At 56.5% G+C, this 20,675-nt stretch overlaps 1 protein-coding gene across 2 annotated transcripts in view; it reads right to left on the bottom strand.

Moving 5' to 3' along the window:
* Window positions 1–232: 232 nt before the first annotated feature.
* The window catches only part of HIC2 (HIC ZBTB transcriptional repressor 2), a 34,945-nt gene continuing 14,502 nt past the window's right edge, over window positions 233–20,675 (bottom strand). The window contains exons 2-4 of one of the 2 annotated variants that reach the window (XM_064272359.1): window positions 18,001–18,066; window positions 13,689–13,786; window positions 233–11,567 (exon numbers count right to left, since the gene is read on the bottom strand). In XM_064272359.1, the coding sequence (XP_064128429.1) occupies window positions 9,752–11,567; window positions 13,689–13,714 (1,842 nt within the window). In that variant the 5' untranslated portion in view covers window positions 13,715–13,786; window positions 18,001–18,066 and the 3' untranslated portion in view covers window positions 233–9,751. The remainder of the gene's footprint in view (window positions 11,568–13,688; window positions 13,787–18,000; window positions 18,067–20,675) is intronic. The other variant, XM_064272360.1, reaches the window with a different exon arrangement.

The following is a 20,675-nucleotide window of genomic DNA, read 5'->3' as shown; positions in this document are numbered from 1 at the left end:
CTGTCAGGTGCTCTAAACCCCACCTGTGAGAGCTGGGGTGAGTTCCACTGCAGGCAAATCGGGCATGTTAATACTAAACGGAGTCCCTGGGTGGTGCAAATCATTAACACACTCACTGCTAACCAAAAGTTTGGCGGTTGGAGTCCACCCAGAGGTGCCTGGGAAGAAAGGCCCGGCAATCTACTTCCAAAAAATCAGCCACTGAAAACGCTATGAAGCACGATTTTACTCACTGACACACGTGAGGTCGCCATGAGTTGGAGTTGACCGGACAGCCACTGGTTCAGTTAGCACCTCAGAGCAGCAGTACTGAGGTAGCTGAACTAGTTACTCTGTTCAGCACCTGGGGCAGTGGCTGGCTGTTTGTCACCACGACTGCTGTGATTTATCTGCCCGTCTCTTCCCTGGGCGTCTGGGATCCCAGGAATTTCATGCACTGTTTCCTTCATGCAACAAGTTCGAGACTCGGGACACAACACGGTCTGATGTTTGGGCTCCTTGGTGATGACCTAGATGCATCCCTTTCCGACCCCAAAAAGCTACGATGAGTCCCCCCCTCCTCTATGCTGGGCCAGGTCGCACTTCAGGGAGGCCCACAGACCATTAGCTTTGCTAGCTGTTGCCAAAAAGGACTTGAATGTACGCCAACCTTCATCGCGGCGCTATTCACAATAGCCAAAATGTGGAAACACCCAAGCGTCCATCCACAGATGAACAGGTAAAAACAAAATGTGGAATACACTCAGCCAGAAGGAGAAATAAAGTCCCGATACATGCTACGACATGGATGGACCTCTAAAACATCATGCTAAGTATATCAATCACAAAAGGACAAATACTACATGATGCCACTTATATGAGCTATCTAGAAGAGGCAAATGCCGAGAGACCAAGTTTATTAGTCGTTAGCAGGGCCAGGTGAGAGGGGGCAGGGATGTCACCATTTAGTAAAGACTGAGTTTCTGCTTATGGTGATAGAAGATCTGGCAACAGGTATCGGCAGTGGTTGCACAACGTGATTAACGTAACTGGTGTTACTAAATTGTGCACATGAAAAACCCTGAATTAGCAAATGTTGTATTATATATTTTTTACAACCATTTAAAGAAAAATTCGGTTGATACCAAAGTTGTTTGAAGCTGAAGTTTTCCTTCCAGGGCTGTGAGAGTCGTAACACTGGGTGAAGGGTGTTGGTGGCACTGCCCGAGGCTAGGCCACTCTGGGTAGGGGGCACAGGATGGCTAAGGGCTCGGCCTTCCAGCATCTCTGCCCCACTTATCCTAAGGATCTTCCCCAGGCCCCTACCTGGTGGGTGGATAGGCTGGCCTCCTGCCAACGCCTGCTGAGGGTTCTTTCCTAAGAAGCAGGCCCTCACCACTGCCGTTGGGCTCCTAAAGCAGAGGCTTCCTTTGGGGGATGGGCAGTACAATGCGGGAGGCCTCCCACACTCCGGGCTATTTGCAGCCTCCTTGGCCCCTGGCAGTGCAGGTTCTGCACCCTGATCTGTGGACGTGTGTCTCCTGGCCTAGAATGCCCTTCCTCCACCCTGTTCTCCACCCCTCGGACTCCATGCACTAGTGACCTCCCCTTCAGTGAGCAGTTTTGGTGGCCCCAGCCCTTCTTCCCTGAGGCCTAGAGCTTTGGCAAGGCCACCTGGGCTAGGTGGACAGACAAGCACCAACCAGCTGCCCAAAAAGGGGACCTCAGGGCCACAGTAGGGGTTGCTCGAGCTTAGGCTTTCCTCACGTCCACCACTCTTAGACTGTGGAAAGGGACTTGGCACCCCGTGGAGGGGGGCAGCACCCCACAATCACAATCACATTTTGCAGCACAACATCGGAGACCCTTTAACGACATGACTGGCGTTCGGTGCGGGTCACTTTGGGAAAGAGCCATTCACAAGCTTCCTTCTGCATTTGCTGTGCGACTTGGTAAGTGTGCTCCTACGAGGGACCAAGGGAAACAGTCGTTGAAATATTTAGCATCGGGCAAAGCCTTCGTGTTGTTGAAATCATGACACATCATTACACGTGAAGGCGGAAACCACCTCTAATTCACATTCCCCCTGACCTTTTCTTCTCTACCTCTCTCCCTCTTCTTCTCCCCACTTTTCCGGTTTTTTTTTTTTTTTTGAACACCAGGGAACACAGAGCCAAATATGATGCTCAGTCACCATTTCTGGCTATGTGGCAGCAAAGCTTTTCGTATCCCTGTGCTTTTTCTTGGCTCAAACATTCTCCACAACACAGAAATCCTTTACTGCCACCTACCTCAAACACCTTTGGGAAAGAGTAGTAGGGAGCCCCCAGGTAGTGCAAAAAAATAAAACGCATTCTTAATGGAAGCTGAGGGTCTACAGCTCAAAACTTCTCATTGATCTTTAACTATAGATTTACTCCCTAACCTGTTGTTGCCAGTAGCCATCGAGCTGGCTCTGACTCATGGCAGCCCCATGTACAAAAGAACAGAACAAAATGTTGCCCGGTCATGCACCATTTTCACAATCGTTGGTATGCTCGAGTTCATTGTTGCAGCCACTGGGTATTCTGAGTGCCTCCCAAGCTAAGGGGCTCATCTTCCAGCACTGTATTGGAAAATATTCTGTTGTGATCTGTAGTTTTCACTGGCTAATTTTCAGAAGCAGATCACTAGGCCTTCTTTCCTAGTCTGTTTTAGTCTGGAAGCTCTGCTGACACTTGTCCACTCTCGGGTGACCCTGCTGGTACTTGAAATACTGGTGGCATAGCTCCCAGCATCACAGCAACATGCAAGCCACTACAGTACGACAAACTGGCAGACAGGTAGTGCACTCCCTAACCTACCCCTGACTTAAGCTCAGGCTGCAGTGCAGTATCTCAATCACCCTCATCTCTATCTAGAGTGTTCTTCAGGGCTCTCGTGCTTATATGTTCCTGACTGGTTTCCCATAATGAGGCCCTCTGTTGCAAACACTGTGGCCCATTTAACATGCGTGAAAGTGTTATGTTTATTTCCCTCCACCCACCTTGCAAAGACGAGTGCAATGAAATGTACACATCTTAAGTGGTTGGTTGGTTTCCAGAAGCTTTTCAGGGTCTCCTTAAATATGAATGAACTGTCAAAATCACCTGACATTTGAGGAACACCTCTAAAATTGCAGGAAAAGATAAAAACAAACTGAAAAGGGGGATCTAAGAGGAAACTAGAAACAATGAAGGGAACAGAAGAAAATGTCAAAAACTAAAATATCCTTAGACAGACAACAGATCGCATCCGTGAAAAAAGAACAAAACACAATGATCGAGAAACAAACAGATAAAAGGTTCTTGGAAATTCAATATAATGGCTGAAATGTTTTAAAAACCAGTAAGAGTTCAGTGAAGGGAATGAGTCTCCAGAGTGAAACCATCAAGTGCTTAGTTCAAGGAATGGAGAAGCCATCTAAAATAAAGAGATGATCCTAAAAGCATCCAGAGAGGAAATCAGCTGCATACAAAAGACAAGACTCAGAAGGAAGCTGGACTTCTTTCTCATCGCACTGGAAGGTGGAAGCAATGGTGCAATACCTTCGAAATTGAGAGGGAAAATGATACTCAACCTACAGCTCTATACCCAGCCCAACTATCAATTCGGTGTCCTTTAAAGACATTTTCAACAATCAAAGGCTCAGAAAATTTTTTTTTACTGTGTCTTCTTTCTCAGGGTGGTGCTGGAGGGAATGTCCTGGCAAAATGAGTAGGTAATCCAACAAAGAGAGCACATGGGGCCAGCAAACAGGGCTTCTCGTACAGGACAAAGTCAGGAAGAACTCCAGCCGCTATATGTGCAGGACTACAGCAGGCTCCGGGAAGGATGTCCCCAGGAAAAAAGTAACACAACAGATGACTACCTGGCACATCTGCATTGAAAACTGTCCTGGGAGGCATTTTACAGAGTTGTGTGAAAGACAGAGATTCAAACTAAGCAATTGAAAAAATAATTATTAACCTCAAGAAAAACAACAAATTACCCACACACACAAAGTAGATGAAGGCCCAGGACACCATCTGGTTCAGCAGTCAACATTTACATAGTGATAACAATGAGTATGGATTGGCAAACTACCCTGCCCTAATTTTTGTAAATGAAGCTTTACTGGAACACAGCCTCACCCACGCATTCACAAATTGTTGACGGCTACTTTTGCACTCTGACAGCAGAGTTGAGAAGCTACCACACAGTCCATATGGCCTGAAAAGCCTAAGTTATTTACTATCCAGCTACTCTACAGGGAGACTCTGCCCACCCCTAGATTAAACTAAATGTCCTGGTAATTTTGGGAATATAAGGCAAGGAGAAGAGGTTACACAGGAACTAAAATCCTCATCTATTATAAACCCACAAACTCAAAAGGATGAATAAAAATCAGCAGTATAAAAATATTATTTAGAAACCTGGAGACAAAGGCACTAGAAAGTGCCACAAGTTAAAGCGGGCTGCACATAAACATGACGTGGGCTGGTGGACAAGAGATTTTTGTTTTAAGCCATGTGATTGTCTAAGCTAAGCTCAGGTTTTACCTTGATAAAACAAAAAAAAATTAAAACCACTAAACAGAACTTACCAAGAGTCAGTCGCGACGCCCGTGCTCTTCTGGAGTAGATCTGGGTCACCAGGCTCATCTGTGGCTGTCCTGGAACCACTACGCAGGTCTACAGTCCACAGTGCCGGGGAGCAAAGTTAGCTGGCCATTTAGCTGGCTCCAACCCCACTCCTCCTCCTGGGTCTGCAGTCATTCTGGGATTCCCACCCCAGGTGGCTGGAAGAGACAGTCCTCCAGAGCCATATCCACTACCCCCTGACCCTGGAGTCTGTGGTTACCTTCCCTTCCTTCTTCCCTCCCACACCTTAAGGCCAAAAAGCAGGAAGGAGCCATGGGCAGAAAACAGCCCTCCCTCTGCCTCCAGCCCTTCCTGAACCCCAAACCTGCTTCTCTAACAGAGGGTCCTGGGCATTGACCAGCCTAGGACATTTCCCTCTCATCCCAGTCACCAGATCTACTCCACAACAGTCTACAGAGCCACTGCTAACTAAACGTCCCCAGCCAACTCAGCCCAACACTGCCCAAAACGATGCGGACACCAAGGTGCGAGTTCCCAGGACCGAGGCCCAGGACCAGGCTCCACCCTCTCTGAAATCCGCCCCGTCCGGGCTCCGACCTCCAAAGCAGTGTGTAAAAGAGCCACAGGAGAACACAGATGCCCAACACAAGCTAGTTTTCAATCAAGCTTTTAATGAAAAGATCATAAAATAACAGTTTCTCGTCACTGTACATTAAGACTGCACGCTTCTGAGGGAGAGATCAGTCGTCGGAGAATTGCTTTTCTATGACGTGGGGGGAGCTGCGGTGCAGCTCTGACCTGAATGTATCCAAACACTCCAGGGACGTGAACTCGACGTGATGACTGACAGCGGCGGAGGCCAGTACAGGAGTGCGAGTTGGGGCGCCCCTCCCCCTTCCTGGGAACCATCCGGAGAAGGAGGACTTGACTCCTTTTCCGGCTCCAATTAAACAGAACAGCTGTAAGCCCACCCCGTCCCCCTCGAGGTATTTGTGAATGGGTCTGTTCCCAACCTGGGGCCCCCTGGTGGGGGAGAGCAGTGATGGGTGGGGTACAGAGAAGCTCCCCTCAGCACCTGGCCCCATGGGGCCCCGCCTAGTGGGGGGGGGCCTGGGAGCCTCCCTGTCCCAGGTGAGGTCTGTGGTGCAGCATCTGAGGTCAATAAATTACAGAATAAATAGCAGGTGAGGTAGGGGGGCTCCTGGTAAAATAGTGGGGTGACTGAAGCTGGGGTTCCTAGGAAGGGGTCCTGGGCAGCCTCAACTCTCACAGCTCACGCCCACCCACTTTGGAATGTCAGACTGAGGCTCCAGCTGGGCCCCTCCCACCTCACTCCTAGCATCAGATTCACGGGACTTGGGACACCAGCGAGGGCCTTGGTCCTTTCGGGGAGGCACGGCCGGCTGAGACTTCTGACTCCACCTTCCTCTTTTGTCCCAGAGCATCAGGGACAGGACAGACGCAGCCTCCTCTTCCCTGAGCCCTAGCCCTGCCCTCCCTGCTGCCCAGGCCTCGCCCCAACTCTGGACAGTCATGGGCAGAGCAGGTGGGGCCTGTTGGCCTGGCCTGCTGGCCTGGCCTGCCAGCCCAGGTTACACTCCTGCCGGCAACCTGAGGTTCAGTGAACACAGACTCGGGCGGACAGGGTGGCCCAGCCCAGGGGTAGACGACGGGACACACACGCTGCGTGAGGACATGGAGGTCAGCAGTCTGACTGTTCGGTTCCCAGGCTGAGGTGTATGGCTATGCTGCGGTCTCTGAGAGTCTCGGTTGCGTAAAGGTCCGTCCTGTCTTGGTTCCTTTTTTGCAAACCTGGAGGAGCCCTTGCAGGCTCGGTCTGGCGGGAGCGGGAAGTGGCAGAGCCCGGCCTGCCTCGCGCCCCAAGTCTGAGAAATAAATACATTCATCACTGCACAAACATATTGATACAAAAACAACACTGTTAAGAGTGTTTGCACCGTCTGAAGGTAAGGGCCAGGCCCAGCCAGCCCCTTATGCTGCCCGTGGGGTCCCCGAGATGGGGACTAGCTGGAGTCGGCTGAGCTGTGCAAAGGTCCTGGCTTTTTGGCTTGAGGCGGACCCTCGCATCAGCCCACCTGAGAGCAGCGGGCAGAGAGGCAGGAAGGACTCGTCTCCCTCCCAAGGCCCAAGGTCGGACTTGGGTCCTGTGGCCAGAGCTGATAGCCACCCCTTCCGCGCCAGAGGGCCAGGGTGCCACAGTCCCACCAGGAGGCCGTAGGGACTGGTTAGCACGGGCGAGCTCTTTGGTGCCATCTGGGCTTGGAGCAGCCCTGGGCTGGGGATGAGGGCTCAGGCGACTCCTGGACGCTTCTGCCCACTCCACAGGCCCCCAGGGTCGCCTCTCTGCCCATGAGCCGTCCAGGGGCACCTCAGGGCCTCCGGCAAAAGGTGAGGCTTCACTGGGACTGGCCTTACAGCTGCTGAGGTCTGAAACTGTAAAAGTTTATGTAAACAATGAGATAAATATATTAGTATCTTTTTTCTGAGCCCACTGAGGTTCCATTCGCATTCAAAATGTGCTTTGGTTTAAAAAATAGGTTTTGTGAATTTGGGTATGAGCTTTTTTTTTTTTTTTTTTTTTAAATCCTCTCTTTCCTACATGACATCTGCTACTTTCTGTTTCCTGTTTTTCCGAAACATTCAGGAATTAAGTGACTAAAGAAGAGAAGTGTAAGCCGCCCTTGGCCTCCAACGGCCCAGTGTCCTCGTGAGGCTCTAACATATCTCCACGCACACACTCACAGGCACACACTCAACATGATCAAAGGGAAACGACAAAATGAAGTGTTGTGTTCATCCCGCCCCACCCCCACAAACCCTTGAAATCTTAAATATGAAACTAGTGTTTTGCTTTCTCATTAAAATACAGAAAAGGCTCGGTACAATACTAAGGTGGGTACAATACTATGTCGCACAGACGTCGTAGAGTGAAGGGGGCTCTGCTCCCCGTCCCTGAAGTTCTGCGAATGAGTCGCCTGCTCTCACCAGTCGCCTGGCAGTGCGCGGCCCCGGCCGGGCGGGCGAGCACCCGGTCCTGCGTACAATCCTTGTACGTACAGACTTTGTGTCACGTGGCTTAAGTGCTGACCGGCAGAGGCCGGGGCGGCAGCGGAAGGATATGCTCCACCCAGATCCTTGCCCGCCCGTGCCGGGACCCGAGACCCAGTTCCCCGTGTCCCACCTGGAGGGGACAAGAGCCGGCTCGGGGCTCTGAGAGCTCAGCCCGGAGCCCGTGGGGCCACGCACTGCACCCCTGACCCGCCGCTCGCCACTGAGGTCCCTGAACTCAGGCTCCGTTTCAGCTGGAGGCTCTTTTGAAGGGTGGAGGGGGTCGGTGGAGGGATGACTCCGGAGTTTTTTGGTCTGAACTTAAAATAGAAAGGAAAAAGAAAAAAAAGAGAGAAAAGGAAAATGGAGAGAGTGCAGGCTGGCCGCCCGTCTCCAGCAGCCGAGAACTGCGTGTGGAGGAGGGGTGGCCACTGGGCCTGCGCAGGCATCCCGGCCCGCGAAGAGGCTGAGAAAGCCCAAGGGGAACTGCGAGAGGCAAGGGCGGGACCCCACTCCCCCCCGCCAGATGAGTGACTATGGGGCAGCTTCCTGTCCTCACCTCAACAGAGCCTGCAGGTTCTCCCCACCACCCCTGACTGCACACCTCACTTTGGTCGCAGACCCCACCCTGCACATCGCTGCTCAAACTCTTGCAGGGCCGGCTGGGCCTGCGGAGCGGGGCCTCACGCTCTGTGCTCTCTAAGGTGTGGCACCTGGTCCCACTCTGCGCTCATGGAGTGGATGCCCTTCCCACTCAGTAGCACGTCAACACCCTCGAGGTGGACATGGCTCAAAGCGCTTGGAGAAACGGGTGCACAGAAAGCCTGTGACACTGCAGAAACCTACACCCAGAGACCATCGGCCCGCGCTCCCCTTGCTCTGACCAATCCCAGGCCTTCCTGGTTGGAGGCCAGGTGGCTCCAGTGCACTAACAGGAGGAACACAAGAGTCATGGCCTCCACAGCCAGTCACCAACACATTGTTCTAGTGGATTCAAGAGGTAGCAAAAGGTCAGAAGTCTCTCCACCTTGTTCAGTGAGGAAGGAAAGCGAAGTATCTGTCCACTCTGGCCGCACATCTCTCTCTCTCACTCACTCACACACACACACACACACACAGAGAAAATAAAAAACAAGAGTACCAAGGACTCGGTACCAAGTCCAGCCTACCCACGCCCACCCCCCATTAACCCCGGACTTTCCAGTTCAAACATTCACATAAACGTTACACTGGTTTTTCTCTTAATAAAAAACAAGTACCTCTAAACAAAGAATATTCCTTGGAAACTATAGGAAAAACACTCTCTCCCAAGGCGGCTGAGGCAGGGCCTGGGGCTCCAGGGAAGCCTTTGGGCAAGAAGGGCTTCTGGGGCCTGGGGGGGGGGCTCCCGATTTGCCCTACCACGAAAAGGGGGGGCGGGGGGGAGAGGAAGGGGCAGCTGCCCCTGTTACATTCCAGCTGCAGACCCAGGTTCAGCCCTGGGGGCTGGGGGCAGGGAGGGGCCCTGGAAGAAAATAAACTATTGTCTGTTTTGGTTTAAAAAAAACAAAATTAAAAAGGGAAAAGGAATAGCTCAGTAGGAATAACAGCAACCCAGCCCCAGAGGGCTCTTTAGTTGTAGAGAGGTAGGCAGGGTCACCCTGACTATCCCAGGGCCAGTGGGCAGGGTGCTCCTGGCTCCAGGAAGGGAGAGCGCTTCCCTCTAGCACCGGCTCCCTGGGCCAGGGACCCAGCCTCAGCACAGACACCACCCAGCCACAGGCAGCCCCAGGACGGAGGGAGGCCCTCCCCGCACACAGCCCTTCTCCAAACCCGAGGCAGGAGAGCAGCCGGGCCACAGTGTGACCAGGGCGGGAGGGGAGGTAGACTGACTCGCTGGGCGTGGTTCCATCAGCGTCCCTTCTTTGCTTCCCTTGGTATACACTGTCCATTAAAGCTCTTGGGGGGGGGCGGGGCGGGGAGGGACTGCGCCCAGAGCCCCACCGGACACCCGCCCCACTTTGCCCTCGGCTTCCTTTCCGGCGGCTCCCCCGTGGCGAGTCTTCGGAGGCCACCGGTGCTGGCTCACAGCGGGCGGGCAGCGGGCCGACGGTCTTTGGCTTCTAGGAGGGGGAGGTGTGCATGCGCAGGTGGCTGATGAGGTTGCGCTGCTGGGTGAACTTGCCCCCACAGAGCTGGCACTCGTAGGGCTTCTCGCCCGAGTGCACGCGCATGTGCTCGGTGAGGCGGTACTGGCGGGTGAAGCGCATGCCACACTCGTCACAGGCAAAGGGCTTCAGGCCCAGGTGGCTGCGCATGTGGCGGGTCATGGTGCCGCGCTGCGTGAACATCTTGCCACAGATGTTGCAGGGGAAGGGCCGCGTCAGCCAGTGCGTCTTCTCGTGCTGCCGCAGCGTGGCCGGGTCCTTGTAGGTCTTCTCACACACGGAGCACTTGAAGGGCCGGGGCTCGGCCGCGTAGGCCGCGCTGGGTGCTGACAGGTCCTCGGCCTCCTCCTCTGCGCCCCCGCTGCCCGTCTCATAGGCGCCCTCCTCTTTGATGAACAGCTCCTCCTCTGTGTGGGTCTCCACATGGGCATTGAGCTGCTCAGAGCTGGGGAAGCCCTTGGCGCAGGGGATGCACACGTACAGGTTGTCCCCGTAGGACACCGTCTCATAGCCCTCAGGCCGGTACAGGTAGTGAGCACCAGCAGGGCCACTGCCCCCCTCACTGCCACTCTGCCCACTGTCCTCGCTCCCGTCCTTGCCGTTCTCCTCCTCCTCCTTGCAGGGGTACGGGGGCTCCCCGTAAGGCCCGCTGGGGCCACCTGCGCTGCCCAGGACGCCATTGGGAACCCTGTCCCCAAGACCCTCGCCCTCTTCCCCAGGGCAGGTACCTTTGGGCCCCACCTCCTTTCGTTCAAAGGGGGCACAGGGCTCCTTCTTGCTCCACTCCTTCTTTCGAGCCGAGTGCCGCAGGCTCTTTCGGGGTTGGGCGCTGGGCCCCTCCAGTCGGCTCAGGGGGGTGTCCTCGGCCCCCTCCAGATCCATGGGCTCCTCAGGGGCACCCCCCAGCTCAGTATAAGAGGCACTGTTGGCGATGGAGGGGACGGGGGCTGTAGGGGGCGAGCCGTGCTGACTGTCACTGAGTTGGGCCGGGTCATCAGGCGTGAGGTGGGGGCCGGGCGTGGCAGGGGGAAGAGGGGGGCTCTTCTTGGACAGGTCCAGGCCCAGCTCCTGCTCACAGCCCCCACTGCTCTCATTGGTGCTGCTGCTGCAGCCGCCCAGGCCAGCCTCCCCACCAGCCGGACACAGTGCCCGGCCCAGTGCGTGAGCACCCTCCTGGTTGGAGCTGCCAAGGAAGAGCTCATCATCCGAGCCTTTGGCCTGGGGGAGCTCCTGAGGGGGGTGGGCCCCCTTGCGCCCGTCTCCGAGCCCTGGGTAACGGGCCTGGATGACAGAGGCGGTAGAAAGACGCTGGCTGCGGGGGGGCCGCCCCATGCCAGTGGCCCCCACCCGGGCTGAGCCGAAGGGCTTGCCCGCCCGCTTTAGCCTTCGGCGGCAGAGAGCTGCCAACTCGGGCAGCTGGAGGTAGCTGGCGGCAGTGAGGAGGGTGCTAAAATTGGGCTCGGCCGGCTGGTCGCTGGGCAGCAGCTTGCCCGTGTAGATGAAGTCTAGGATCTGCTGGAAGACCGTGGAGCTGACCATGTCCGTGTCCAGGTTGATGAGGTTGTCGTGCAGCACAAGCGACTTGAAGTAGATGCTGCTGGCGGCCAGGACGTTCTTGTGGGCCCGGAAGATGGAGTTCTCCACCATGATGATGACGTCACACAGGAAGCCCTTGGTCCTCTGCTGGTTCAGCTGCAGCAGGAGCTGCTTTGAGTGGCTGGGCAGCTCCATGTCGGGCCCCATGTCCCCGCGCCCTCCCCACGCGCACCACCTGTGGGCAGAGAACAGGCAGGCACGGGTTAGCTTAGCAGGACACGAGTACAAAAGCCCTAAGGCAGGTGGGGTGTTCGGGGGGCCTCCGCACTGACCTGACCTCGAATCATGCACTGCATGGGGCTCCAGCCCTACCCCACTCACAGCACACAGGGAGGCAATACTACTGCCCTTGCTGTGCAGGAGCTAGGCACCTGCCACCACGCCAGCACCAGCTCTGTCTGCACTGACTCGAATACAGGGCAGCGAGCAAGGAAGGTCACACAGGCTCCAAGTCGGGAAATGAGCTGGAATTCGGCTCCAAGTCCAAGTCCTTCCTCCCGCCAAAAGACATCAAGTCCAATGCCCAAAGGAGCCAGCAGGAGACCAAAGCCAATAACTAAAGCATACCGGGGGGGCAGGGGCTAGGAGTGCAGAAGCCCATCTTGCAGGAGCTGACTGTCCCCAAGCACCAGGGAGCCCCACAGGGCCTGATCTTCCCAGCTTTCAAGACAAGCCAGAAACCAGATTGTCATGTGAAATCTGCCAATGCTAAATAAACCCATTTTTTATTTTACTACCGTGTGGGCCAAACCAAGCAGGCCTGCTGGCCGACTTCACCCCCAACGGGTGACCTCAGCTCTACACCAAGGTGCCATTACAGGCTCCCCAAGCTTTAAGATATGCCAGAAGTCATGCCACTGCCCGCCCTCGAGCAGGTTGGAGTGCTACCCCAGCTGCCCGGGGCCTCCAGGTGCTGGGTGGGAAGGCTAGGCTAGCCAAGGCCCTGGCACCACCTGGGCCCTGGGTCCTTTCAATGGCAGCCACCACTGGGGCCTGGGAACTGTGGCCAGCTGGCCTCCACCAGAAGGCTGGCACAGACAGTAATTGAAGTCATTAAATAGTAAACACACAAGCATCTGTGGTCTCCATAGGAAACACTGTGAGCCACCGGTGCAACAGTGAACATGTGGGTCCCAGGGATGGGGCTCTGAGTCCCCACTTTCCACCCTTACCAAGCGCCCACACAGCCTGGGCAGAAGGCCCTCCACCAAGGACTGGGCACCCACAGTAGGCAGAGCAAGAGCAGCTCGGCCAGTGCAGAGGGCCAGGACACCTGGGGAGGAGGGAAACATGCTAAGGAAGAGGCCAAGGCTGTGCCTAGGACGGTGCTCAAAACCCTCCTCGCACCCTGAGCCAGCTCACAGCTGAGGGAGCACACCCCCAGTTCTACTCTTGTGCCCTGTCCAGAGCCACAAAGGACCGCTTGGCGAGACGACAGCTCGGCAAAGAGGGCACTGGGTCCAGGCTATGAGGGCATGCAGCGCCCAGGCAACGTCCATAGGCAAGAGACTGGCAGAGAAGGCAGCCTTCTGGCAGGGTGCCAGGCCCTCCCTGACTCATGGCTACCTGACAACTGAGTAGCAAGGCCTCTTGGAGGACGCACCTTCCATGCCACACAGCTGACAAGGGCACCTTATCTTTCCGCTCAAAGGCCCATCTTTCTAAGTGCCTGAACTTCTCTGACCCTCGCTGCCACCCTGGATCTCCAGGGCCTACCCTGAATACCCAGTCCTGCCTTGCACCAGCAGAGCCCTGGGAGGGGCCATGCCGTCCAACCCTGCCCAGGGCCCAAACTCCCTCCCCTGCCCCACATTTGCCCTTGTTTGCAGAGACAGTGGGAAACCCTAACAATCCCAGGTGGGGCCGTGGGTACACACTGCCCTGAGAAGTAACACAGCTCAACCAGCAGGAGGCAGCAGCGCCCTGGTCCCAGGAGAGGCCATCAGCCAGCTAGCCAAGCCTGAGGCAACTCAGGACCGTCCATGGACTCAAGGGAAACTGGGTTTCCTCTATTCCCAACTCCCCTACTCTGTCAGGCAGAGACAAAGAGCCTAGGGCGTGGCTCCCACACAAGCATGAAAGGGCCCCTCATGTTGCCCTGGGCCTGGCACATTGTGCTGCAGGCTGAGGTATGCAAAGGAGCAGCAGTCAGGGCTGCCCACAGAGGCCAGCAGAGCTGTGCGGGGCTGCCAGGAGAGCTGTGCAGGGCTGCCTGCAGGCCCGGGGGGAAGGCGCAGGACCACACCCGCCCTCCCTCACGCCCCTTTCCCAGCCAGCTGCCCCCAACCAGGCCTACCGGAGTGCCAGGGGCCCAGAAACCATGTGCGCAGCAGCCAGTGGGGGTGGCCTCCTTGAGCGCTCGGCCTCCCTGGGGGTGCATCAATGCCTGGTCACCTGGGAAGAAGAGGGACACGGTCACCTAGATGGGTATCACAGTGGGGATGGCATCTAGCCTGGTAGCCTTGGAGCCCTCACCTCCAGGACCCTCTGGCTGGGACACCAGGGACAACTGGGCAAATATCAGTGGCTGCAGGGCACAGGACTGGGGGAGATCATGTCAAGGAACGTGGGCAGGCCCTGCCTTCACCCTCCTTTCCCCACAGGAGACTTGGGGTACCCTGGGGCCCTCTAGGCCTGAGAAGCTGGTGGCAGGCTTGGTGACAGGAGGCCTGGGCAGGGCCCTCCCAGCCAGCCACATTTACATAACAAAAGGTCAAAATTGGAGCCAATTGTGCAAAGGGATATTTTTAAGAACCAGTCTCAACCGCCTCTGGCTCCCAGCCCCCTTCCCTTCCTGGAGCTCCTTGCTGCCCTCTCCCACCCCCTCCCCGCCTGAGGGCTCGGCCCCCTGCCCAGCTCTGCTGGGCCACATGGCCCTTCTATCAGGAGGGTTCGCTGCCTGCAGGCTTGCCCCAACCACCAAGGCTACTGGCAGCTGCTGCCAGACGGAGGGCCCCTCGCCCCCAGAGCATTGGCTGAGGTTCTGCTTCCTTTCACCCCATACAGACCAGCCTGGGCTCCCTGGGCCAGCAAGCGGAAGAGGCAGCCTGAGCAGGCCTAGAGCCCATCCCTACCTACCCCCACCCCCTACCCCACCCCCAGGGCCAGGGAGGCCCAGCATGTCCCTTAGGAATGTGACCAGACCCGGGGTGCCGGCCAACCCGTGGCTGGGAGGCCTCAGCCTGGCCTGCCAGCTGTATCCCGAGGCTGCAGTGCTAGCTGTGCGCTCAAAGAGGGTGACCGGGGGAGGGGCACCCAAGGACCCACCAACAGCCAGGAGACCCTGAAACCAGCTCTGCAGGCCCAGAGCCTGAGCATCCATGTTTAAAGGGTTAGGGCCTGGGCTAAGGCCCGTTCACAGAGCCCAGGCACCCCACCCCCGGTGAGGCTAGAGTCAGTCAGAAGGACAGAGAGGTGCGTAGCCAAGAAGAAGCGAAGCCCCGCCTGTGAAGATGGGCAGAGGGGGACAGACAAGACACAACAGCAACACCTTTGGACAAACCTGCCCCCCAGCTCCCCTCAGGTCCTCAGTCAACACACACCTCCTCAGGCAGAGTGTTCGCCAGCGCCTCTCAGGGGCCCTGCCTTAAGCTTGGGCCAGACTCTGAACCAGGCATGACCCCTCATCAGCTCAGTGAGGGGGGAGTGCCTGCATGGGCGTGCTCCTCCAGCCTTGCCCAGCAGTCACCAGATCTGGGTGAGGCAAGGACTGGACCAGATCTCCCAGCAGGAAGGGACAGATCCTGCGGCAGGTCCCCAGGCTGAGGTGGACGTAACAGTCTCCTCCTCGGATGACCTTTCTGCCAAGCTGGCAGGGCTGGCCGGGCCTCCAGGCGCCCTCCACTGGGTGGGGCACAGAGAGCTGCCTCATGGGAGTTCACAGCAAGCAGTGATGCCACCCAGCCTACTGTCCACTCCCAGGCTGGGCCCAGTTAGGCAACAACCACGTTTGCAACTGAGGGCTCATCCTCACCCCAAGTGAGGGACCCCTCCCGCTGTCAGGGTCAGGACCCCAAGAAGCATTGCTCTTCTCTGCCAGGTGTGGGAACTGTGGGCACATACCCTGAGAGGCCACAGCCTGGGCCAGTGCCAGGTGACCAGAAGCATGGCCAGGGGCTGGCTCAAGAAGCTGGCAGCTCAATGCCCCACCAGGTACAGGGGTTGGTGCCCAGCCCTGGCAGAAGCCACCTACAGGCTCAAACAAGGACACTGCCTGGCACCAGCTCCTGGCACCCGGCAGCCCCTGGCAGCAGGCCCAGGCCATGTGCTTATCAGTGCCAAGGATCATATGCCTGGCCAGGCCCGCTGCCATTGGCACACCGTCTCTGCAATGCCCAGGATCCAGGGGAGTGGAACAGCTGTTCTAAGCTAGCCCAGCCAGCCAGGGACACCTCTGAGGTGGAGATCTGGCCCCTCCACAGGACAGAACCTTCAGGAAGGATGGCACACTGTCCCCCATTGGGAGCAGGAAAGGGCTAGAACACAAGTGCACCACTGTGAGGGTCAGCTCTACCTTCTGAACACAGAAAGGATGGAGAAAGGAAAAGGGAAAAACACTGACTCCCAGGTCCTGAGCCAGACACACACCTTGTTTACAGCATGTCAAAACCCTCCCACCCACCCCACAGGCTGCTACAACCCTGAGCTGGGGCAAGTCCTCATTAAGTTCTCCCTTCCTTTTCTTCCCCTCCCGCCCCACCACACCGAGGGGGTTAGACCAGGACAGGGGCACCCCGCCACCTTCCAGCACTGGGCAGACACACTCACAGGTAAGGCAGGTCTTGCATGGCCTGGCGAGAGCCTCTGAAGCCTCCCTCTGGCTCTGTTCAGGCCCACCCCCCACTACCCCAGAGGGTCCACCAGGCAAGTTCTTCTGGGGGAAAGAAATCTCTGCACGTACAGCCGCTGTTAAACGAGGTCACCTCTGGGGGTGGAGGCGATAAAGTTACAGGAAAACTATAGTTTCCACATGTTCATTCCAGTGATATTTGAGCTGACAATCAGCATAAATTACTTTTATCATCCTAAAAACAACAGCAGGATTCATGTGCATAAATGTCAAGAACATGCTGAGTGAAGGAATCCTTCAAAAGCAAACACGGTGCACAACACTGCTCAGCCGAAGTTCTAGAACAGGCAACGGGGAGCAATGGTGCGGAAGTCCACAAGGGAGTGAGGTGAGGACGGCGTGGAAGGGGCGTGTGGCAAACGTCTGAGGTGACCGGTGTCTTAACAGGACTATGGGTTAAGGTGGTGGCTTTGGTCAGAATTTATCAAGGAATGCACTTAAGATCTGGGCAATTCATTGTATGTAAATTACACCTCAAAAGAAAAAAAAACTAAACAAAAAAAGAACAAAGGCTCTTACAGGACGTTCTCATCTCAGCAACACTGCATTCCTCCTTCCCCCAAAACACCACCAGATAACATTTATTGGACACTTACTGTATGCCCAATGCAAATGGTAAAAGGTTAGTGGCTTGTGGCTGCCCAGATGTGCCTTGGAAGAAAGGCCTGGCAATCTACTTCCAAAAAAACAGCCACTGAAAACCCTGTGGAGCAGTTCTGCTCTGACACACATGGGGGTTACCATGAGTCAGAGTCCACTCAACGGCAGCTGTTTTATTCACTGTATTCCAGGCCCAGCACCCTATGCCATGCCCTTTAGAACACTGTCATTTATCCCTCATGGCCACCCAGAGAGCCCAGTTACTCTGCCAATCTCCATGTGACAGGCAGGGGGGAAGTGACATTCCGAGAGATGCAGCCTGGGGGCCCCTCAGTCTGTGCATACCACAGCAGAGCATTCATCCCAGCACACCCCCAGAGGACAGGGCGACCCTGGTGTGGTGTGCGGGTAGTATGGAGGGTGAGAAAGGGCTCAGAATTAGGACACAGAAGCAGGTGTGTCATCTGTGACCATGGGAACGCAGCACCCGGCTCCCCACTGATAGCTTTCAGCCCACCCAGGTGTGCTGTTCAGCCTCAGTTTCCCAACCTAGAAGTAGGCCATAGCGGCAGAAGTATCTGGCAAGACTTGTCACTTCCACTCCTCCCTGGTCTGGACGTCCTCTGTGGTATCCAGCAGGCAGTTAAGACCCAGGCCAACCCTCAGGGCCCCTCCCTGTGTGTCCCTGACCCATGTCTTCCAAACAAGCACAAGCCAGGAGGCCGTCAGGACAGCCCAGATGGCCTCAAGGACCCACAACATGGCTGGAACTGGGCCAAATCGAGGCCCCTCTTCTGAGCTCCTCACAAAGGGCAGGAGAGCACTCTGGCCCAGCACCCCTCAGAGGCCTCGAGTGAAGCTTTAAGGTGGAAGTGACCCTTTCCTACGCAGCAAACAGGGCACTGAAGAGACTGATTCCAACCCCCCGGTTCTAACCACAGTACCCTAACCTGGCCTGGACTTTTCTGCCCAGAACCTGGGCCTTAGGAGGCTGGGCACTCAAAACATGCCCCCCAAGTGGGACCCCCCCGGGAGCCAGCAGGTGTGGTCCTGACCCTCAGGAACAGTGCTCCCCAAGAGAGCTGCCCCTTCTACTTAATGGCCGACCTCAGGGGTGGGGCAGGAATGAATCCCTCCTCGAGGCAACCTCAGCACCCACCTGAAATCCTGACTTGACGTCAGAGCAGATAGCTTTCCCCATTCCAATGCGGCTGGGCGGAGGGACCTAAAGGGAAGGACAGAGTTCAGGGAGGGGTATGCCTCCTGCACGTACCTCCTAGGGCCTTCTTATCCGCCCCTGGCCATCTCTCGCTTCACAGGGTAGATGGTGCTGCCTGCTCAGCCCCAGGAGATGACTCCTAGCACCTCGGCCATCTCTGGGCCAAGGAATTTCTGCTACAAGTTACAGACTGAAACAGGGCCCCCAGCTGGGGCCGTACCGCCTGAGCGGAGCTCCACAGCCAGGCGGGAGGGACAGCCGTGCCAGGCAGGGCAGCAGTGTGGGGCTGGGGGCCAGCACCAGGCAGCTCCACACACAGGGGTCTAAGTATATCTGACTGGGGCCCAAGAGGGCTGCTGTTCCCAGCCCGACCACCATGATGGTCACTGCTGCTCCAGGTGCAGCCCCAACAGGTAGAATTACAAGGCTGGGGCTGCCAGTGGTGGTCACGCACAAGCAGTGCCTCCACCCAGGTCCCACAGACAGGTGGATGGGCCACAGGAGGAGACTCAAGGGCGGAAGCCAGCTGGCCTGGAAGGTACAAAGCAGCTGGGATATCTAGGCAGAGGAAAGTCCAAGATTCAGGGAGCCACAAGCCCAGCACGCTGGACCCATCAGAGTCCTCCCCTCTCCCCTTCCTAGCTTAAACAAGGGCTCCTCCACAAAGCTGTCCCCACTAGAACAGGGCAGTAAGCCCCTCTCTCTCTCTGTCTCCCCCTCACTCTCTGCCAAGGCCACATCATGCCCTACACCTCAGCTATGTGCGGTCATACCAGCCCTGCGTGAGGCTACTGCTGTGGAGGGGACTCCGTGGACACGATCTGGTCTCACTGGATCCTCCCAGCAGGCCCACGAGACAGAGGTTATCATTACCTCTAGTTTCAGATGAGAAAACTAAGGCTCTTGGGGGTTAAGCAACTTGCCTATGGTCACAGGAGGAAGTAGGTGGCAGATGGAGAAGCCGGACTTTCCCCACCCTGGGGTTGAGCGCCTGTGCCCCCACTCTGGTGAAGGACGGTCACAGGACCTGTGGTACACAGTGGGGGGTGGGGGTTCTGTCTGCACCTCAACAGTCTACACCTGCAACCTGGCCTGCTTGTCCACAGTGGGGGCTTGACCCACAACCCCCCAGGCTGAGTTCTCCTGAGCACATGGAGGATCTAAGTCTGCCTGGCTCCCCCCTCTATCCCGGGCAGCTAAAAGTCACGGGGCAGTGTGTTTCACAGCCTGCTCTAGGGGCCAAACTGGCCCGCTGCTGTCAGGGAACACCCTGTGCCCTCTGTCACCTCTCTGCCCTGTCCCTCCAGGCATGGGCTGGCAGTGGGTGGGGATCCACTCTCTGGGCAAGCCAAGCCATGTAATCCAGTCCCAGACCTGGACACCGGCCAGCAGCTCCTGGCTTTCCTCCCAGCTGTCCTCCTGGAAAGCAGCAGGCTCCACGGATGCCAGGCGCCCAGCCCACTGCCCACGCAGCTTTTACGAAACAACTACTCGGGGTCCATTCAGAGCGGTAGAGACTCAGTGTTCATGGGCCCTGGTCAGCCCTACGGGCCACCTGCCGAGTCACTCTGAGACAGTATGGAGGTAGCATCGCCCCAGGCCCAGCCTCACCAAGCCTGCACTGCGGTCCCCACACCTGCTGGAGGTCCCACGCCTGCTGGAGGCCTGTCCTGCTCAGTACTCCTTACAACCTGCCCCACGTGCACTCCACCTCCAGGCAGATGACCCAATGGCAGCATGTCTGACAGGGAACAGCCCGTGGCCAACCCTCCCACTCAAAGTCCCGTCTGTGGGCCCTGCACACTAAGCAGGGATCCCTCCGCTCCTTTGACCCAGTAAATCCTATCAACAGACCACTGACAGTTTTTTCTACCTGCGCCATAGTGAGGAAAAGTCTAGAACACTTGGCTGTGTCCATAGCCCCTTGGCTCCCAAGCCTGACCTCCCCAGAACACCCAAGGCCTACAGCTCCACCCACTGGGCCTACAACCCTCTCATCATTCTGGCTTTGGTGCCAACACAGTGTGTAGCCAGGACAAGCCTAGGCAACCGCAGCTGGCTCGCTGGCCTGGAAAGGCCAAGGCCTAGCACAGTCTGGCCGAGAGTTCTGCAGGTGAGGACAGCTCAAGGAAGAGGGCTAACCACTTCTGATCATGATGATGAGGCTAAAAACTCTGCTCACCTCCAAACTCTTTCCCCCGTCATACTCTCCCGCAAGAGGAGCATAAGCTGTCGATAAAAGGCTCACTGAGAGCAGAGAAATGAGGCAGGGAGAGTCGGGGAAGGTGGGCAGGCAGACATGCAGGGTGAACCGGCCAACAAGGCAGCAGGGCAGGAGAAATCTGCCATTCCTAACTCACAGTGACCCTTGTATGCAGAGCAGAACTGCTCCACAGGGTTTTCAGGGCTGTGATCTTTCAGAAGCAGATCGCCAGGCCTGTCTTCCTAAGCACCTCTGGGTGGGTTCAAACTGTCATGGTTAGCAGCTAAGTACTTAACCATGTGTGTCACCCGGGGACTTTATCCTACCATCCCTAGTAGACAAAAAGCCAGCAGGGTTCCAGGAGCGAAGTAAGTCACAAGGCAGAGCGGTCCCAGCACGCTGCACCCTAACA

This window comes from Loxodonta africana, chromosome 19, assembly GCF_030014295.1.
Source record: "Loxodonta africana isolate mLoxAfr1 chromosome 19, mLoxAfr1.hap2, whole genome shotgun sequence".
Taxonomy (NCBI): Eukaryota; Metazoa; Chordata; class Mammalia; order Proboscidea; family Elephantidae; genus Loxodonta; species Loxodonta africana.
Note: the sequence above shows the minus strand (reverse complement) of the source record. Positions and strands in the feature narration are given on the sequence as shown.